The sequence below is a fragment of the Heterocephalus glaber genome, unplaced genomic scaffold (genome assembly GCF_053883595.1).
Source record: "Heterocephalus glaber isolate CG9 unplaced genomic scaffold, H.glaber_assembly_v1.0 deba00000546, whole genome shotgun sequence".
NCBI classification, from domain to species: Eukaryota; Metazoa; Chordata; class Mammalia; order Rodentia; family Bathyergidae; genus Heterocephalus; species Heterocephalus glaber.
In genome coordinates this window covers 27,816,237-27,836,566 of record NW_028258147.1, presented here as the reverse complement: position 1 = coordinate 27,836,566, position 20,330 = coordinate 27,816,237, and the positions used below count along the sequence as shown (strand labels likewise).

At 37.6% G+C, this 20,330-nt stretch overlaps 2 protein-coding genes across 15 annotated transcripts in view; one reads left to right on the top strand and one right to left on the bottom strand.

The window, feature by feature from the left end:
- Col28a1 (collagen type XXVIII alpha 1 chain) overlaps nucleotides 1–6,863 on the bottom strand; it is a 241,244-nt gene extending 234,381 nt beyond the window's left edge. For 6 of the 8 annotated variants that reach the window (XM_021242826.2, XM_021242830.2, XM_021242824.2 and 3 more), the window contains exons 1-2: nucleotides 6,016–6,513; nucleotides 5,202–5,326 (exon numbers count right to left, since the gene is read on the bottom strand). The gene's annotated coding sequence lies outside the window, so the exon portion shown is untranslated. Of the gene's footprint in view, nucleotides 1–5,201; nucleotides 5,994–6,015; nucleotides 6,514–6,729 lie in introns of those variants that run through there. The other 2 variants (XM_021242833.2, XM_087204680.1) reach the window with 2 other exon arrangements.
- The window catches only part of Mios (meiosis regulator for oocyte development), a 37,795-nt gene continuing 23,981 nt past the window's right edge, over nucleotides 6,517–20,330 (top strand). For 3 of the 7 annotated variants that reach the window (XM_087204684.1, XM_004862733.4, XM_087204685.1), the window contains exons 1-5: nucleotides 6,517–6,688; nucleotides 7,567–7,664; nucleotides 10,794–12,127; nucleotides 12,440–12,538; nucleotides 18,014–18,268. In XM_087204684.1, coding sequence (XP_087060810.1) covers nucleotides 10,834–12,127; nucleotides 12,440–12,538; nucleotides 18,014–18,268 — 1,648 coding nt within the window. In that variant the 5' untranslated portion in view covers nucleotides 6,517–6,688; nucleotides 7,567–7,664; nucleotides 10,794–10,833. Of the gene's footprint in view, nucleotides 6,689–6,907; nucleotides 7,222–7,566; nucleotides 7,665–10,793; nucleotides 12,128–12,439; nucleotides 12,539–18,013; nucleotides 18,269–20,330 lie in introns of those variants that run through there. The other 4 variants (XM_021242836.2, XM_087204683.1, XM_021242835.2 and 1 more) reach the window with 3 other exon arrangements.

The following is a 20,330-nucleotide window of genomic DNA, read 5'->3' as shown; positions in this document are numbered from 1 at the left end:
TATAACAGAGTTATTTACAATATAAAGGTTTTTTATGTTTAGAAATCATGTCCTTGGCAACTATGTAAACTTCTTATGACAATATTAGATATAATCTCAAAATTGTTGAAGGGTATTGATTTATAAAATGTATTTGGGTGTATGCAAGAAAACTTCTTCTTTTTTTTTTTTTTTAGGGGCTTTTTTTTACTTTTCTTTTTTTGGTACTGGGAATCGAACCCAGGGCCTCGCGCTTGCCGGGCAGGTGCTGTGCCACTGAGTTAAATCCCTGGCCTTGCAAGAAAACTTCTTAAAGACCACTAGTTTAGGATGTACATAGTAGTATACATTTTCAGATTTTTCATTCTGAACATTTGTGAAAAGATTACCTAAGCCATGTCATATGTTTACAGGGCCTTAATTTTAGCTTAATGACTACTCAGCCTCTATAAGAGTAAATCTTGCTGTCAAGTATGGACTGATTTTGTACATGTGGAAGTAAAGAGAGCAAGATGAGCCAGCCACCAATTCTACAGATATTCCAGAACTAACTGAATTACTGCCAGGCACAACAGTAAATAAGAAAATTTGTTATTCTTTGACTGATAATTCTCTTTTGTTTTAAAACCACAACAAAAATTCACTGTGGATCACTACAACAAAAATGAAGAAGCTTAAACACCCTGTAAGGGGCATAAATGTTTAAATTTTAAAAAGAGATACTGAAACTGAACTATTGTAACCTTGGGATCCATTACAAAATGCATGTTTAGTAAACCTAACTGGTATAACCTCAGACCAGTTTGTTAAATTCGGTACAGTTCAATCTTCCCAACAAATGCAACACATACTCCTGTTTAGTAAATATTTTTTAATATCTATTATGCAGAAGGTGCTACAGGAAATTCAAAGTTCTACATAACAGGCTGCTACACATAAGGAACACAGTAAACGGAGAAGGGGAATCAATTTCCAAGAATGAAAAAAAGTGTCACTTACCCCTTAGAGGGGATTTACTGTGCAAGGAACTGGTGACAACATGAAAAGAATACACCTCCACAAAGAGTGGGTGGAAAAAAAAGAAGAGAACAAATGACATTAACTGGAGGGAGCTGTGTATAGAAATATTTTTTAAGATTTATTCATAAAAATTTTTTACTGAATATATACTCTGTACCACGATAGGCCCTAGTGATTAAGCAGAGAATAAAAAGCAAAGCCTCTGTATATTAGTAGGGGAATAGTCCAACTAACTATAACAAACAGGTCCAAAACAATGATTTTTTTTAAAAAAAGTAACAAAGTTTATTTTCTCTTGGGTAATGATCATTTCTTGGTAGATGATCCAAGACAAGAGGTATCTTTCTTTCTCAAATCAGGCAGGGACTTAGGCTAATGGGTCAGCTTTGCTTTCCCTTAATTCATGGCTTCCATTTCTGATCTGGATCTCTTTTTGCCATTTTCCAGACAGCAGGAAGACAGAAGAAGTAAATGGCAAGAAAAGTAAGGAGCTAATTTATATAAAGTCTGCAAAAAGTGAGCATAGTCTTGAAGGAAGGAGAGTATGAGTCATGAAGATCTCTGATTAAAGAACATGCAAGGCAGAGGGAGCAGCTGGTGCAGAGACCTGAGGCAAGACCACATTTTCCTTGTTCAAAAAACAACCCCATCAGAAGACAAAAAAGACCAATGATATGGAACAAAATAATAAAATATTTCAAGAGTCGAGAAAAAAAGCTGCAATGGTGAAACTTTGGCCATGGGAACAGGCAGCATGGTGGTTATTGGTGACCCTGACAAATGGCATGGTGGGGATGAAAGACTGAGTGGAGTGGATTCTGGGGAGATATGAGGAATTGGGACTAGAGAGAGCAAGTATGGTCCCCTCTTTTGAGAGTGTGTAACTGACTAATGTATGTGAAGTTAAAGAACCAGTAAAAATGGAGAGGTTGAAGACACACAGGAGAGCAGAAAATTGATGTTGCCAGATCTTAAGAGGAAATACAGGAATTCCTCCTCTTCCTGCATGTCAGCTAAAGATATGAATGGCAGTGAGTAAAGATGTTGGAGGACAGAAAGAGAAAGTAATAAGAGCCTTGGGGGGTACTCCTACCTAATAGTTCTTTCTCAAGTAAGAGGCCAAGTCTTCTCCTAAGCTTGGCGGAAGAGTTTTCCACAACTATGTATGGCAAGAGTGGCTAGGCAGACATTTATATGGATTTGAGGTGGTGTGTGAGGACTTGAGGCTGAGGCCAAAACCATAAAGACTGGCAAGACAGTCCTGAAGTGATAAATCCTGTGATATCTTCTTTCAATCATACAACATTTCCTTCAGACTCCACTCTTCCAACAGCAGGAATGAAAAGCCATCCCCAAATTCATCCTCTCACCGAAACAATTTGCCTTGAAAATCATTAGGACTAAAACCAGTATGCTGTTTATATCAATCACCACCACAAATCCAAGACTTCTCCTCATAAGCATGAAGAGACAAGCAACAATGGTCAGCCATCTGAAGGGAACCATCTGAAGGGTCACACTGGTAACACCCAGGACAGTACCACACAGTTATGGGGGCCACACCTAAAATCCTCTTTATCTCTTTGTCATTCCCTTGGTCAATCTTCAAGCTCTGTTTAGACCATCTTCTAAATGCCCCGTCGCCCACCCAGGCTGCCAACTTCTCTAAATTCCCACTCTCCATACCATTGGTAATTTGAGTTTCCATCATCTCTCATCTGGACTATCCCTCCAGCTCTCTGTGCAAAAATTGGTCATACTACTGAAATAAGAGATAGGGCCTGGCTTAAACTGGCAGGGAAGAGAGGTATGGCAGGATTCCAGGATCTGCACAGCACCACCTCTCAAGATGCTCTATGTAGAACTCACAGGTTCCCACCATATGTAGATAGCATAAGAGATGAAACACCAGGAGAAGCTGGCCATCGTGTCCCTTACATGGTATCCAACCCTGTGTCTTTCCAGACCCAAGTTGTACTGTTATATTTGCTTTTTTCCTTTCTTGTTTACCCCAACTTTGCTCTGCAGAGGCAGTTTCTCCCTCACCCCCCGTGTTAATTACTTTCTCTCGTTGCTGAGACAAAATTCCCAACACCCAAAGTTAAAAGGGGAAAGGTTTGTTTGGCTTACAGTGTGTAGAGGTTTCACTCCATAATCAGCTGGCTCCAAGGCAGTGATGGCAAACAGGCATCACAGAGGAGCAACAACATGGCATGACAAAGTAGCAAAAGACATGAGCAAAATGCAGACAAACTTTCTACTGAGCCATAACACACATTATCTAGAGTCCAGCAGCCAATGCATTCCTTCTTCCCAGCAGAAATCTCCTGAGCCTAGTCTTTATTGGCTTTCTGGTCTTCTGAGCTCTGACCAGAATCTCCTATACAGAACAGCCAAAGGCATTCCAGGTCTACATCTTCGGCTGGCATCTCCAAATCTTTCCTAACTCTTCCCCTTCCCACAAACCAGTTCCAAAGGCTCTTGAGCTACATGGCCAGGTAATGTCACAGCAATGACCCTACTCTCAGTACCCCTACTTTTTTTTTCTTGGTACCAGGGATCAAACTCAGGACCTTGCACTTGCAAGGCAGGGGTGGTGCCACTGAGCTAAATCCTTGTCCCCCCCCCACACACACACACTTTTCAAATAAACTTTTGGCACTGACTTTTTGGCTTGTTTTATCCAATTCTTTGAGGTGAGAAGAACCTGGAATGAGTTTAATTCACAATCCATTTCTAAAAAGAACTACCCAATAACACTAGCCTCATTAAAAATCTCCAATGATTCCACCATTGCCTTAGGAAAAAGTCCATCCAAATTCACTACGCTGATTTTCAGTGCCTAATACGGCATTTTAATCTCTCCATACTTTCCGTAGTGGATTAACTAATGATCAACTTGTAACACCCATCTGAACTGAATCAGTGTCATCTGAGCATGGGGGATCCACCTGAGGACTGTTACCAATAGCCATAAAAAAGAGAACTGGAAAGGAAGATCTTGGCCGGTTGATTTTCTAGGAGAAGCTTGCTGTGGATGGTTTTCCTGATGCAAACTAGGCTGTTCTCATTGGAGGAGGAGCTCTCGGGGCCTCACTGTCACTGGGAATGGCTGCTGTTTTCCTCAGGGGAGCTCTGATCTTCACCGTTAGCATCACTCCCTGGCTCTAATGTGGATCCCTCAGCTTAGTGGCACAAATCATTCATCTCACCAGTGTAGGTTTTCTGGCTTCCACCACTGGCCTTTGGGCCTTCCAGGTTCAGATCCTCAATACGGACAACCATGAGACTTGCTGTGGGCTCTAGGCCACTGGCTAGACTCATGGAGGACTTTGCATTGGACTCTAAGCCTTTAGCTCGACTTGTGTGGGACATTGCTGGGATCCAGGAGCTCAGCTGGATTCTTTGGGCCCTTACTGTGCAGTTAATCTCTTGCATTCCTTTGCATTTGACTTTTTGGGTAATTATAATAAAATAATCCTATCAACTATGTGTCTTTTAGTAAATGTATTCCCTTGCCAAAACCCTGACTACATTTCCTCTGTTCATCCACACAGTAGTCCCCTTCTCCTTCATAGATATCTTGTAAGTACCCCCAGTAAACATCTGAAACTGTGGATAGTATCAAACCTCATATATACTGTTTTTTCCTATCCATATATACCTACGGTAAATCCAATTTGTAAATTCAGCATAGTAAGACTAACAACATAACTAATAATAAAATAGAACAATTATAATACTATACAGTCACCATTGGTACTTCCCAAGCATAAAAAAATCTGTAGATGCTCAAGTACCTTATAGAAAATGATGTATTTGTACCCCTCCTGATTACTTATAATATCTAATACAAAGCAAGTACTATGTAAAGTGTCTTTAAATACCATATTGTTTAGGGAATCACAAGAAAAATGTTCAATACGGGTATGTAGTAGGAGGCTAGGGCATGGCAACGTAGCTGGAGCAGCAGGGCACAATCTCCCAATTGAGGAGATTAACCACAGGTGCCAAACAGCAGCACCCAAACCTAACACAGGATCAAGCTGAGCCCCGCACCAGGTACCAATCTTCTGACTTGAGAACACACCAAAACCTGACACCTGATATCAGTCTTCTTGCACAAGACCAAGTGGGACCACCTGGATCAACTACCAAAGAAGACATAAAAGAACACAACAGTTGACTTTTGGGCCACTGACCTTTGTTCTTGTAGTGGTCCGTTCTGCTTGCAGGATGAATCCTCTTTTTCTTTTAAAGCACACTTTTCTCCCTGAGCACTTCTTTTGCACTTCGTCTTTTTTCTTTTCCTTTTCTTATTTCTGCCCTAAAGTAAACAGCAATCTTTCATATCTACCTATTGTCCTTACCAATTCATTGACTGGGACAAATAAGAACCTGGAAAACCCTTCTGGTTCCCACCTCCCCCAATACTAGGTAGACACAAGTTTTTCAAATATATATATATATATATAAATATATATTTTTTTGGTACCGCGGATCAAACTAGGGACCTTGTGCTTGTGAGGCAGGCGGAAGAACCACTGAGCTAAATCCCTGCCCCTTTCAAATATTTTTGATCCATGGTTGGTTGAATGGCCTTCCTCTCTCTATCATATTGTACTGAACTCACCCTACTCTTATGAGATGAAGTGAGGTGAATGATGTAAGGTATCCTGGTGTGGTTGAACACAAGCATTAGTACTCAATCTGATCATTCAAAACTACTAAGTGACCAATGCAGCCTATACCTTGCAGGGTTTGCCCTAGAAAAAGTGGTTCATATTGTGGATGAGATTTCATCACATCACCCAGTATATGTGCTACCAAAGCGAGCACTCATCACATCACTCAGAAATTAAAACTTATGAATTCTTTCTAGAATTTGGTATTTAATATCTTCAGGCTTCAGTTAACATCGCGTAATTGAATCCTCTGAAAGCAAACCGAGCTAAGTGGGAGCCTCACAGTCATTCCACTGTTAGGCCCTCTCTCCTGAGCAGCACTTGATCTTACCCATCCTTAGAAGGCTCTTTTCTTTCTACCCTCTCGCCTGGAGCCCTCTCATATTTATTCAGTCTTCTTGTCTCATCCTAGTGATCGTCAAGGGGGCTTTGCTGGGCTTCCACCAAGTGGGTTCCTCTCCTGTGCAGTACTCTACAGGCCTTAACAAGCCCTCACTAATTGCCCGATTTCCACAGGGACGTGTCTTTTTAGGGCTCTCCTACATCCCCAGCATTCCAACTCCGTGCTAGGTATAAAATGGGTGTCCAAGACCTATTTGTGGACAGAGTAAAAGGTGAATACGTCATAACCTCCAAACCCTAGATTTTCTACCATATCGCCCTCAATAATGTTTGATAGGCATTAAAATTGATCAAACGAGCTGAAGTGTGTGAAGGCGCTGGAAGGCTCTATCTGGGATCTGAGCTCCGGACACCCGGGGGACCAGCCCCGGGGGCGGGGCCTGTGGAAAGGCGGGGGCTCCGGGACGGCGGCCCCGCCCCTAGGCAGTGAGTCCCGGGAGAGGGAAGGGCGGTCCGCCAGCGGGGACTCCCCTTGCGAGGCCCAGGCGCAGCGGCGCGGCTGGAGGCCAGTGGTTAGGTCGTGGGCCCCGGCAGCACCGCTCTCGGCCGCCGCCATCTTGCCCGTGTCCGGGCCGGAAGCGGCGGTCGCGCTGCCGCCTCAGGTCAGTGAGTGCGGCGGGCCGCGTCTGCGTTCCGAGCACACCTGGGTGGCCTCGTGGGCCCAGGAGAGCCCCGTGGAGGGCTCAGGGCGGGAGCGGGCCCGGGAGTTCCCCGGAGCCTCGCTGGGGACGCCGAGGGATGATGACTGCGCCGCGCGGGCCTCGGCACGAGTCCGGAGTGGCGGAGGCCACGCGAGGCTTCTCAAGCCCCCGCCACGGCGGCTGGGAGCGGAGCCCCGCCTTCGTGTCACCCGGGGCGCAGCCCGGCGTCCCGGCCAGGCAGTCGCGCTGAGGTTCCGGGTGTCCCCGAGAGCAGCGTCCCCTGTTCCGGGTACCCGATGAAATGCTTCCTAAAGAGCACCCACCGGGTGAGCTCTGTTCTCTCTAGAGTCCAGTAATGAAAATATGACTGGCTTTACAGGCCTCTTGCATAACTCTTTTTCTAGGGAAATTTGTATTTTTGCAGTGCATCTTGTTGAAGATGGCAATACTGGAATGTTGCTGGCACTGCTGTCATTGTACACTAATTTGTCATGGTAAGGAAAATAGAAACGGGGAGAAAAAAGCATGTGATTGTCTGCTTTGTGTTATTATAGTGTATTGGAAGTCTGTCCAATAGCCACGTGGTTTGAGATGTGCTGTGAGTGTAAAACACCGGCTTTCGAAGACACTTGGCACCAAAAGATAAATAAAATTTCCCAGTTATAATTTAACATCGATTGTATATTAAAAGGATAATGTTTTTTGATAAGTTGGGTAAAATAAAATATATTTTAAATTTAATTTCATGGGGGTTTTTTGTTGTTGTTTTTTTTACTTTTTAAACATAGCTGCTGGAGAGTTATAAATCATGTGCCTCACACCATATTTTTGTTGTACAGCACTGTTAGAGACGTTTTGGTGATGAACAAAGACTCAACACAGCTTTCCTGTGCTGAGAAGCCATTGAGAGGAAGTGAACACTTGTTAAAACTTGAAGGTGAGAATCTAAATATAAGCCATAATTATTACAGAACTCCACCTCCTCTACACCTGATTTTTCAGTGTCTCAGGCATTTGAAAACTTAACTTCCAAGACTGTCAAGAGAATAGTAATGATATGGATATACGTGTAAAGCAAAGAACTAATTTCTTTTGATTGTCACAACTTTGTGAAATGGAAATAGGATAGATTCTGTCTCTGTTTAATGGTCTTGGAGTATTAGAGACTTGTTAGGGTCTAAGCTAGTGTGGCTGAAGGGATTCTGAGTCTAGGTTGTTTTCTTTGGTCTCTACCAGATTCCTAGTTATGTGTATTCACAAGCAAGTATCCCTCTGTATTGTATATAGTAATAGCATTGGACCCAGCATTTAGAATGACTCACAATCTAAAGTTCTGCTATCACCATCTTGAAATTTGTAATAATTTTTCTAATAAAAATATTCATTTTGCATTGGGCTGTGCAAATTATGTAGCTCATCCTTTGTCAGATCCTTTTTAGTGCATCCTAGTCAGTAGTCTAGGGTGGAAGTTGAGAGACCTTGAATAAGAACCAAAACATCTGGTCTTCACTTTAATCCCACACATGAGAGAAATTTGTTAGTTTCTTTCTAACTCTCAAGTTCTGTAATTCTGTATGAGTTACTGTAATCAGATTTTGTGGATGATGACATAAATATTTCAAGTGCAGCACTTCAGTGGAAATGCAAGAGTGGTGTAAATTAAGAGTTTTTAAAATTACAGCATCACTTTCTATTTGTGTTTTGAAGTGGATTTTTCCATGTGGCATCTACTTTTCTTACCCATAGACCAGTGATGATGAACCTTTTAGAGCTATCAGTGATACAAACCACCCACTGTGGCACATGTGCCATAGGTTCGCCACTATTGTCATAGACCATTAGTATAAAGAGCAGGTTTGTAAAATGGAACCCTAGATAAAAAATGTTATTGTTTAAGAATTTATTTTTCTGTGAAATAGGAAGATGGTCCAGATCTCAGGATATCTCCAGTTAAGAGGTTTCCTCTGTTTGTGAAGGTGTAGATCTGATCCCTTACTTATCAGAATGATGGACCTTTTCTTTCTTGTCTTAGCTACTTCCTTTTACGTGAGGTGCCTCTCTCCTTCCTCATTCCTAAATTTCCAAACCCTTTTAAGATTGAACTGTACTTCATCACTGAAATGCAGACTTTATTAGACTGGGGACTTTATTGCCTTGGTCACTTGGCTGTGTTCCCAGCTTTTAAAACAAATGCCTACAACATAGCACCCCATCAACAGTTACAGAATAAATGAAAAACAATGTGTTACTGTAATTCTTATAAAGTCAGTCTTCAGAGCCTTAACACTGTCGTCCTATGTCTGGTAGCATATGGCTACCTAAGTGGAGGAAAGAAAGTAAATAATTAGTTGATCTAGGACAGTGATGGTGAACTTTTAGAGCTTTCAATGATACAGACAGCCTGCAGCCACACATGTGCTAAGGGTTTGCCACTACTGATCTAGGATTAGGGAAAGGCATACCTAAAGTGGAAAAGAAATGAAGAAATGGAAGGTACTCTGAAGAATTAAGGACGGAAATAAAGCCAGTATAAAAATGTTTTTTCTGGACCAGGGATTTAGCTCAGTGGTTCTGCCACCTACCCTGCAAGCACAAGGACCCAAGTTCGATCCCTGGTACCAAAAAAAAAAAGAAAGAGAAAGAAAAAAAAATGTTTTTTCTAATTATCTAACATATTAGTCTGTGAAATTCTAGACTAGTACTTCCTGACTAAATTTTTTGCAAGATCAAAAAGTAAAGCAATTATATTTCAGTTGACTTAGTACTGTATATCTTTTTTAGGAGTCTAGTGGGCCTTCTACCTAAAATGAAAATGAGTAAACCATATTTTAACTCTGAGAATTGAGTCTTCTTCTGCAGATACCAGTTGCAATGAAGATTTTAAATGTACCTTTTGATTTTGATCCAGATTTTTACCTCTTGTCAGCCTCAGTTAGAAACAGACATTTAAATATTTGTAGGCAGCCTTTATTACTAAACATTATTTTTAACTACACTAGTTTTAGTTTGTTCTTACACTTCTAGAATGTATATTCATTTCAACACTTATCCAAAGTTTATAGAACTGAAAACTAAGAGACTCTAGTAATCACTTAGCTCAGTATCCCAAAGTGTGGTATGTGTATACCACTTGTCATAAATGGGATGATTTTAGATAGAATGCAATCAAACATATTAAATAGTTATTAGTGTATGTTAGAAAATATACTTAGAACATCATACTCATGATTTATGGACCTCATGATGAGATGAAAGTTGATTCTCAGATTTGAAAAATAAATAGATTTAAAGAAAAATATTGTCACAGGTGGTGTATACATAACTGAGGTTTGGAAAATATAATCCAAAGTGAGAAAACAATTCCCCACCCAACACAAACAGTGTCCTTTCCAAGGCACATAAGTAGTACACAAGAGCAACAAATAAATTCATTTTACTTCATAAATGCCAGTGTTCTAATATATAGGCTACCTTTTAATGGTTGAAATTGAAGAAACCTGTTAGTATGATATTGTAACTTAAAGTTAGTATGATATTAAATTATTTAAAAGGAAGTGAAGTTTAAAAATTAAAGTAGCCACATTATTTCTAGTGCCCAGTAACCACATGTGGCTGGAGACATTCGGACAGCACAAATATAGAACATTTCTATCATTAAAGAAAGTTCTTTTGGACTCTTGCTCTACACTCTTGCTTAAGACCATGATTCATAATGCCCCCTTCAAAGGGATGGTACTTATTAATTTACTCACCACTCTGAGGTTATTATAACCCTGAGGTTAAATTGAAGGTACTTCTAACAGTACAATTTTGGTAACTGATCATGGGAAATAAAGCTAGGATGGCGTTCTCACATTCCTAGAAATTCTTTTTACTGGAGGAAGTGGTTGCTCTCTTTTTTTAAATTAATACTGTCTTGAATTCATAGATGTAGAGAAGAAATACAAATAATACTGGAAAAAAGGGATACTTGCATAGAGAATTTCTTGGTTTTCTGAATAGTTTATTCAAGTAAGAGTTGTATTTTGTTGATATTTTAAACCTTTTTATTTTTAAATCCTTTCAGTGAATGGAACTGACTGGTCTCTTTCATTACATCAATAAACATGAGCGGTACCAAACCTGATATTTTGTGGGCACCACACCAGGTTGATAGATTCGTTGTGTGTGACTCAGAACTGAGCCTTTATCATGTGGAATCTACTGTGAATTCAGAACTCAAAGCTGGATCTTTACGTTTATCTGAAGATTCTGCAGCTACATTACTGTCAATAAACTCAGATACACCCTATATGAAATGTGTTGCATGGTATCTCAATTACGATCCTGAATGTCTCCTAGCAGTTGGACAAGCAAATGGTCGAGTTGTACTTACAAGTCTTGGTCAAGATCATAACTCAAAGTTCAAAGATTTAATAGGAAAAGAATTTGTCCCAAAACATGCACGACAATGCAATACCCTTGCATGGAATCCATTGGATAATAACTGGCTTGCTGCTGGTCTAGATAAACACAGAGCTGACTTTTCAGTGCTAATATGGGATATCTGTAGCAAATACACTCCTGATACTGTTCCCATGGAAAAAGTGAGACTTTCAGCGGGTGAAACTGAAACAACATTATTAGTAACAAAACCATTGTATGAATTAGGGCAGAATGATGCTTGTCTCTCTCTTTGTTGGCTTCCACGAGACCAGAAACTGCTCCTTGCTGGTATGCATCGTAACCTAGCCATATTTGATCTTCGAAATACAAGCCAGAAAATGTTTGTAAACACAAAAGCTGTTCAAGGGGTGACAGTAGACCCCTACTTCCATGATCGTGTTGCTTCCTTCTATGAAGGTCAGGTTGCGATATGGGATCTTAGAAAATTTGAAAAGCCAGTTTTGACTTTGACTGAGCAACCAAAACCCTTAACAAAAGTAGCATGGTGTCCAACTAGAACTGGTTTGCTTGCAACTTTAACAAGGGATAGCAATATTATTAGGTTGTATGATATGCAGCACACGCCCACTCCCATCGGGGATGAAACTGAACCCACAATAATTGAAAGAAGTGTTCAGCCTTGTGACAATTACATTGCTTCCTTTGCATGGCATCCGACAAGTCAAAATCGAATGATAGTTGTGACTCCCAACCGAACAATGTCTGACTTCACGGTTTTTGAAAGGATATCCCTTGCTTGGAGCCCGATTACATCTTTAATGTGGGCTTGTGGTCGTCATCTGTATGAATGTGCGGAAAAAGAAAATGATGATTCTTTAGAAAAAGATATAGCAACGAAAATGCGCCTTCGAGCTTTGTCAAGGTATGGACTTGATACAGAACAAGTCTGGAGAAACCACATTTTAGCTGGAAATGAAGATCCACAGCTCAAGTCACTCTGGTATACTCTGCACTATATCCTTTGCATTGTGAATTTTGTGAGGTAAATCAGGTAGAAATGTTTTTGAAGTTGCTGAAAGATTAGTCTTTAAATACAGTGAATGATTTATATCCAAGTTCAGATTATATAATACTAAATGAAGTAAAATTGTTCAAAACTGTAGAATTTAAGTTACTGCTTTCTAGATTGTGTAGGAGGAATAAAAGTTCACAATAGAGTAGGATCTTATTTGCATGCATGCCTGTTATGAATAGGCTCCTAATGAAAATAAATTTAGCTTTGAAATATTATGCATCATCACTAGTATTTCCTATGCATTTAAATACTTATGAAGCAATATACAGAAGATATGGATCAGAAATCTCCAGGCAACAAAGGATCATTGGTTTATGCAGGAATTAAATCAATAGTAAAATCATCTTTGGGTAAGAAAAAACCATTTTATTTTCTCAAATGAGTTTATAACTTTTTATGCTTATTTTGTCCCTCATCGTTTGGTTGAAATTATGTAGTTATTTCAAGATTGTGTATGTAAACATACTTTTTCTTTTTGATTTTCTTTTAGATAGTTTAGGGAATTGTACTAAGTTCATAATTGTATTTATATACAAAATCCTTTTTGGAGGGAAGTTTGATTCAGATGATAGGAACTTTCTTAAATTTACTCATTTATTATTCATTATTATTTATTTGAAGACCCACTTCGAGAAATCTTATGGAAGATGGTTTATCAGATGCTAATTGTTAGTTTGGATTTTATCACAGCATTTTGTATTTCTAAAACTAAATTAAAAGAGTTACAATTTAGGAGATTCTTTTTTTAAAATTTTCCTGCCCAAATGCTTTGACAAAGACTGTAATATGCCATGAAATATGGCCTTAGAGTCATACCTAAAATTCTTTAATAAGTGAATGAATTAATTAAACGGATGAATTAATATAGGATTAAAATTGACAAACTACTTAAGAATAAAAGCAAAAAAACATTTTTTAGCTGGCTGCTTTAAATATTCTGAGTTTTTATTGGAATTGAATTATGGGTTATATTACTGTTATCTTCTACCTCAAGATTTGGTCTCTAGCTTTTACTAGTCAAATTTGAGCCCAAGTCAAGCTTTTAGAGGAGGAGTTCAAATTACTTAGTTAAAGATCCAAGGTAAAAATAAAGCCAAATGCAAAATAACATACTTATTTTGTGAGTAATTTTTTTGTTTTTTGGTACCGGGGATTGAACTCAGGTCCTTGCACTTGCCCAGCAGGCAGCGAAACCACTGAGCTAAATCCCCAGCCCCAAGCAAAATAACATACTTTTTAAAGAGTAAGTTAAACATTTCAATTAACTGTTAAATTTGTTATAGTGGTTATTTCCTTTTTTTATCTTTTTTAATTTTTTGGTACCAGGGATGAAACTCGGGACCTTGCGCTTGCGAGGCAGGCGGCAGAACCACTGAGCTAAATCCGTGGCCCTATTTTCTTTTTTTTAAAGGGCTTTCAAATTGCTTCAGTTCCCATTGCTGAAAGATACAATAGACTTCTCATCTAATCTATTTCATTTTGCTGTTCTCTCATTATATGGCCTATCAAAAGGGGGAGGGGCTTTATAATACTGAACAAAATAAGTATATTAATATAGGTGAATGGACAGATATATAGTATGTCCCCCATAAATGAAGCTGAATCCTATACTTTACGAATTTAGAACTATTACTGAAAAGAATTAAATACCACAAGTATAGAATGTGTAATATTTTAGCTATATAGTAGGTTAGACCACATGACATTCTTATTTTCAAAGGTTGATTATTGTGTTTTTTGTATTTTAATACATTTTAGAGAGAAGCCAACAAATTGCTTCTGAGCAAAAGCAAGGGAGAAAAGTAGAATATTTTTGTTTTTAGTGCGCTAAAGACAAATAGTATTCCACCCTTGAATCAGACTAAGAAAGACAATTGTTTCTCATTCTCTTGTAGATTTTCAGCTTCTTATTTTGTTTGAGACCAGTAAAATAAGAAAGAAAATTCTTATTGGCTTTAAGAATGGGTGAAAGAGCTTTAGTAGTGGCATGGACAGAGAATTGTAGTTGGCTTAGAAATTGAGACTGGGTTAAAGAAAGGAAGCCATCAATTATAAATAATTCAAGAAATTGGACTATATAAAGGAGTTTAAAATGGTAATTCAGTAGCAGGCGGGAAAAGAATCTGGAACCAAAGGAGGGCTTTTATGTCGCTTTATTTTCGACATGGTATTGGCTTAATCATGTTTAATGCTGATTAAAGGAAGGCCATAAAAAGAAGTTGAAGGTGTCAGGGAAGAGGCTGAAACAAGATTCCTAGGAATTAGAAAGAATGGGATCCAGAGCACAGATCAGCTTTATAGACAGCTCCATATTAATCAGAGGCAATGGGGAAAGGGTATGGTATTCAGGATCTTTTAAGGTTGAATGACCAGAGCATGAGGGGCTATTTGATCGTTCCTACAGTTTAGAAGGAGCAGGGATATTGTGGGGAGAGGATATGGAAACAAGAAGAGTTAGTTCTCTTGAGAAACACAGGAAGATTGTAGGGCTATTAGTTTACAGGAACATAGAATAAAGGAGAATGGGTCAAGAGAATTAAGGACTTTGGCAAGAGAGTTATTCACTTGTTTGCCTTTGGCTAGAAACAAAAATGAGAAGACTGAAGTAAAAATGCTAGTATTAAAGAGAGTAAAGTTCAAGAATATAGAGGCAGTGAAACTTCTGGACAGTGGTTGTGGTTAGAAAATAGGTCTTTTGAATGAAGAACAATTTGGAGTGTGGCCAAGGAAGTCGCAACTAAAATCATGGAAATGTACATCCCTGGAGATAAGGAAGCAAAGTCATTGAGATGTTAGTTTTAGATGGGCTAAGTGTTCAAATTATCCATTTTCAGGAGAATGCATGCTTTGAAGTCAACTTGTATATTCTCGTATAGTGATATTCAGTGTTACTGGTATAATTTCTGACTTCTAAGATGCCAGGAGGTTGTGTAATAAAAACTGGCCAGTTTTCCATCCAACATGATGAAAATGTTTTGGTGTTTTTAACACCAAAATATTCTTTAAAACAGTCATTTATTCCTATTATTTTATCCACATATATAAATGTAACAAATCAACATCTGCAAATGTCATAATATCTGCTGATTTGAAACTTTGTAGATATGAAAATAGCTGATTTCAAAACAAAAATTTTAAACTTGTTTTTTAAATTTTTAAGTGAACTTGTTTCCCTTACAAACATCAATAAAACAGCGATTCTATTATTTGTAAAGAAAATCAGATTCAGAAAATACAGTTTTGTCACTATATTACATATTGTGCATAAATTCCAGTTCCTTTGCAGATATGTTTAGAACTAATACATGTTAAAATCATAACAATGTATTAAAAATGCATGATAACATCATATTTTTGTTAGATACCATTAATTATCCATAGCATAGTTATCCAGCTATTAAAAAAAATTCTGAGCAGCCAGAACACGTGATACAATATTCATCCCCTTGTAGGTCTACCTCCTAGTTAATAAACTCTTTGGATTCATATATGTTGATCTCTATTCCAGGACACAATTTCTACAAAATAAGAGCTCTAAGATATGGGGCTATTCAACTGTAAGAAACAATTTGAAAAAAATTGCCTCTTTTTGCTCACTTGTTATAAAATTTGCCATTAAAAAATACCAGCTTTAATTCCAAAGTACATAGAAGCATGAAAATAAATACCTTATAATACATCTAAAAGTTATTTTACCTGAAATTTGACAGCATCCTATCAGAATTTATTTAGAATAAATCTTTTTTTCATAAAGTAATCAAATATGGGTTAAGATACATACTAACATGGATAATGTTTTAGACTTGCCACAACCTGATATCAAGATGACAATGACAAGTTATTTAAGTATGAATTAGGTGTTCTGGAGAATTTAGGTCTTTGTTTTGTACAATCTTTACTCAATCTTTAAGTATTGAGACTAAATTTTTAAAAATATTTATAGGTACATATATACATTCATAAAATTTAACTTGCAAATGACAACTGATTAAAAGGTTGGGTTTTTTTGTTATTTTGCTTACTTTTATCCCATTGATGCCTTGACCAAACTGAGTGTAGCTAGAGTCAACTCTGGGCAGTGTATTAGTTTTCTGTAACATGCATTATCTCATCATTTTCATGGTCTACCATGAACCTAAGCACAGCTTAACTTGGGTCTTCTTACAAGGCTAAAATAAAGGTGTTGGCCAAGCCACAGTTTTAGAAATCAGAGTGCCCTTCCAATTTCATGGAGTTGTTGGAAAATCCAATAACCGTAGAAAGAGGTTGAAGATACACAGGGGATAAAATAAAGTTCTTAGGAAAATGAGGAATGAGATTTCTAGCAGAGATTTAGCTTTAGATAAGAGGATGTGCATCTCCATATTAACCCGAGGGAAGGGAAAAAAGAATGTGGTGTGCAGGACGTTTAAGTTTCAGTTACCAGAGGCTGAAAGGCTGAGGGTTCCTTGTGGTTGTAGGACCAAGTTATCCACTTTCTTCCTGCCTGCTGGCCAGGGCTGCCCTAAGCTTCGGCTGCTCTCCCTGTTCCTTGCCAGGTGGCCTTCCCAAAGGCCTTCTCAACAGTGTGGCAGTTTTTACTTCAACTTCTCCTTTCTTAATTATACTTTTACTTTCTTTTGCACCATCTTTTAAAGGGCTTACCTGATTCAGGTATTTCTACACAGGGTGGTTTCCCATTGACTCAGTCAATAGTGTAGGTACCTTAATTACATCTGCAAAATTCTTTCACCTCTGCTATATATATGCTGTTGTTTAGAATCAATAATTATATAAATACATAATTCCTGTAAATTACAAACGTAAATTTCTACATTAATAAAAGAAGCTTATACTGTGGACATTCATGTTGTTTAATTCATAATTCAGTTTATTCTGAAAATCCTTTTTATTAAAATAAAAATAATTATGTAATGACGATTTTAATGGTAAAACATTCTAGCACATAAAAGAATTTGAGTTAGTTGTTAAAGTCTATAAGCTTCATCTTTATTTGTTTTGCCTTTATTTGGCACTAAGTATTGACCTAAGTGAAATTTCCCTGCCATTGGAATCAGCTGCCTTGATTGCAGTATAAAGAATGCTACAAAAATAGTAAAGCTTTGTTAAGAAAAAGGAGTGAGAATATGAATTTTCTATTTTAGTAAGTAGAAAAAAAATCATTCCCATTGTATTTTCATTGTAGTACTTATACTAAACTTTCAGAGTATTTTGAAAGCTACAGTCTCATTTTTCCATGTACCATATAGGGGATGGGAAGCAAAAGTGGCCCTTCTCTCCCTTCTCATTAAGGTACACATAACTGTACATGCATAGAAGGAAAGAGGGAGAAGGGAGAAAAAAATCAGAGTTCTTCTACTGAATCTTTAGCTTAAATAAGGATACCTTGCAAAGAAACAGACAAGATATCTACTCTCTCTGAGCTTGTATTCTAGTGGGAAAGAAGACAAAAAGTAAAGTAATAAAATAAGGGACCTTGTGTTTAGTGCTTTATGTAGGAAATAGAGGAAACACTGAGTGGTGAGTTAGATAATCATAGATGTATCTGTTTTAGATTAGGGAGTCAGAGAAATTTCCCTGAAGCAATGACAGCTTAATCCATCTGAGCATTTACTCCTATCCTAGTAACTCTTTGATAACTAATTTGTACTTACAAATATGCACAATGTTTGTTATTTGTGACATATTCCATATTTATGGTATAAAATTTTGACTGAGATATTGAATATTCTAAATACGTTGTTGAAATACTTCTCTGTAAAATGTGTTTCCCCCTATATATTTCAAAATAACAATAAAAATAAAAAAATACTTTCTGTTTTTAGGAATGGTAGAAAGCAGCAGACATAATTGGACTGGGTTGGATAAGCAAACTGATATTCAGAATTTAAATGAAGAGAGACTCTTAGCTTTACAGCTTTGTGGGTGGATAAAGAAAGGAACAGATACGGATGTAGGGCCATTTTTGAACTCCCTTGTACAAGAAGGAGAATGGGAGAGAGCTGCTGCTGTGGCATTGTTCAACTTGGATATTCGGCGAGCAATCCAAATCCTGAATGAAGGGGCATCTTCAGAAAAAGGTATTGGGTTATGTTCTAAGAATTGGCACTTCATAAACTCCTTTAAAGAAAGGATGCTGTTAATTTTCAAATATCTAGTATTTTAACGGAAATTTTTGTTGAAAGAAACGAGCATGTTATCTGTAACAAATATTAGCCCATCTCTTTTATTTATGCCTTGGTTTAGGTGTGTAAAAATAAAGCTGTACCTTAAATGTCATTTTAATAATGTTATGAGCTATGAAATATATCTTATCTTCAATATTTTCCTTTTAAAAAATAGTTCACATACATTTAAAATTACTTTTTAAAAGATTTAAGACTAGTTTCCAAGCATTTTTATGGCACATATTTAAGTGTGTTTTAGTTTATACTTTTGGATGGTTATTAGATGACCTTTAGCAGACTCTAAATGACATTTTTATTTAGATCAGTATAGATTCTTTTTTTGGGGGATGGATACCGGGGATCAAACTCGGGACCTTCCACTTGCGAGGCAGGTGGTGGAACCACTGAGCTAAATCCCCTGCCCCTAGATCAGTATAGATTCTTATAAAAAGTATACTTTGATCTATAAAAAAATGCTTCTACTTGAGTTTTGTAGACTCAAGGTTCCCTATGATATTTTTTTTAAAAGAACAAAAATGTGACAAGGTAGTTTTACTCTGGCATTTTACCAGAGGATCCTTAGAGAAACAAATCTTAATCTAAAATTTCAAGGTTTTTCTTATAGAAATATTTCACTTAACAATACCTAAAATGAATAACTATCTTTAATATGCCTAGTAATTTTTGTCTGTGTGTGTGGTACCAGAGATCGAACTCAGGACCTTGTGCTTGCAAGGCAGGTGCAGTGCCCCGGGGGTAAATTGTTTTCTAAGTTTTCAAAGTACTTCATTTTTACTTGCTGGTCCATTTTGAAACCATTATAGCTATAGCATAAAGAAAAACAATGAAATTAACTGTAGTATATTAGTTAATATTTTGCCTAGATAGGCATATTTTCCTTCACATTGCTCTCATGAAAACCTTCTCCATTTGAGAGTGCAATAAATGATATGTGGGGATGGGAAAAAGGCGTTTAAATTCAAGAACTCCATCTCTGGGCTAAAGGCATAGCTCAGTAATAGAGCACTGACCTACCATACATAGTATAAAAAACACCCAAGGGCCGGGGATTTAGCTCAGTGGTTCTGGCACCTGCCTTTCAAGTGCAAGGTCCTGTTTTCCATCCCTGGTACCAAAAAAAAAAAAAACACCCAGGGTTAGATTCCCCAGCTCTCCAAAAAAGAAAAATCTATTTCTAATTATAATTTTGCTATAACATATTTTCTTATCATGTATATCTGGAAAATTTGGTAGTAGATTTAAACACTTGCACAGAAGATAAATTACTAAGTAATGAGGAAAATGGTTTGTAAAAATGAAAAATAGACTTGTTAAGAACATAAAGTACGTGTTGTTAATTTATTTGGAAAAGAATGGTTTTAACTAATAAACAGAATTTCAAAATTATAATAAATGTAGAAAATACCTAATAGGAAAAGTTAAAGGGGCTTAGTTTTCTCTCTGAGGCTTAATGTATGTTAGAAGAATTTGCACCCATTGGACTTCTGAGGCCAGGTTTGGCAGCTTCCAAGTGGCCAAATAATAAACTCCTAAGAACAAATTTTTTAAAACAACAACAACAAAAAAGTTATTGGTAGTGCTTGGCATGGTGATGCACGCTTATAATCCCAGCACTCGGGAGGCTGAGGCAAGAAGCTCTCCATGAGTTTGAGGCCAGCCTGGGCTACACAGTGAGTTCAAGGCCATCCTGAACTGCATGGCAAGACTCTGTCCAAAAAAAACTATAGTAGAAAATGGTTTGTTCCAAATATGCATAAATGCAATTCTATGATAATTCTGATAGTTGAGTTGTCCTAGAAAAATCAGAAGTATAATACTATAATAAGAATGCTGAAATATTTGCTTTCTGTACTTTGCGGTTCACACACATATAAAATGTACATTATATATTTAGGAAAATAAAATGCTTTTGAAAATTACAATTCTGAAATGCAGTAAAAATTACTGTCAATGC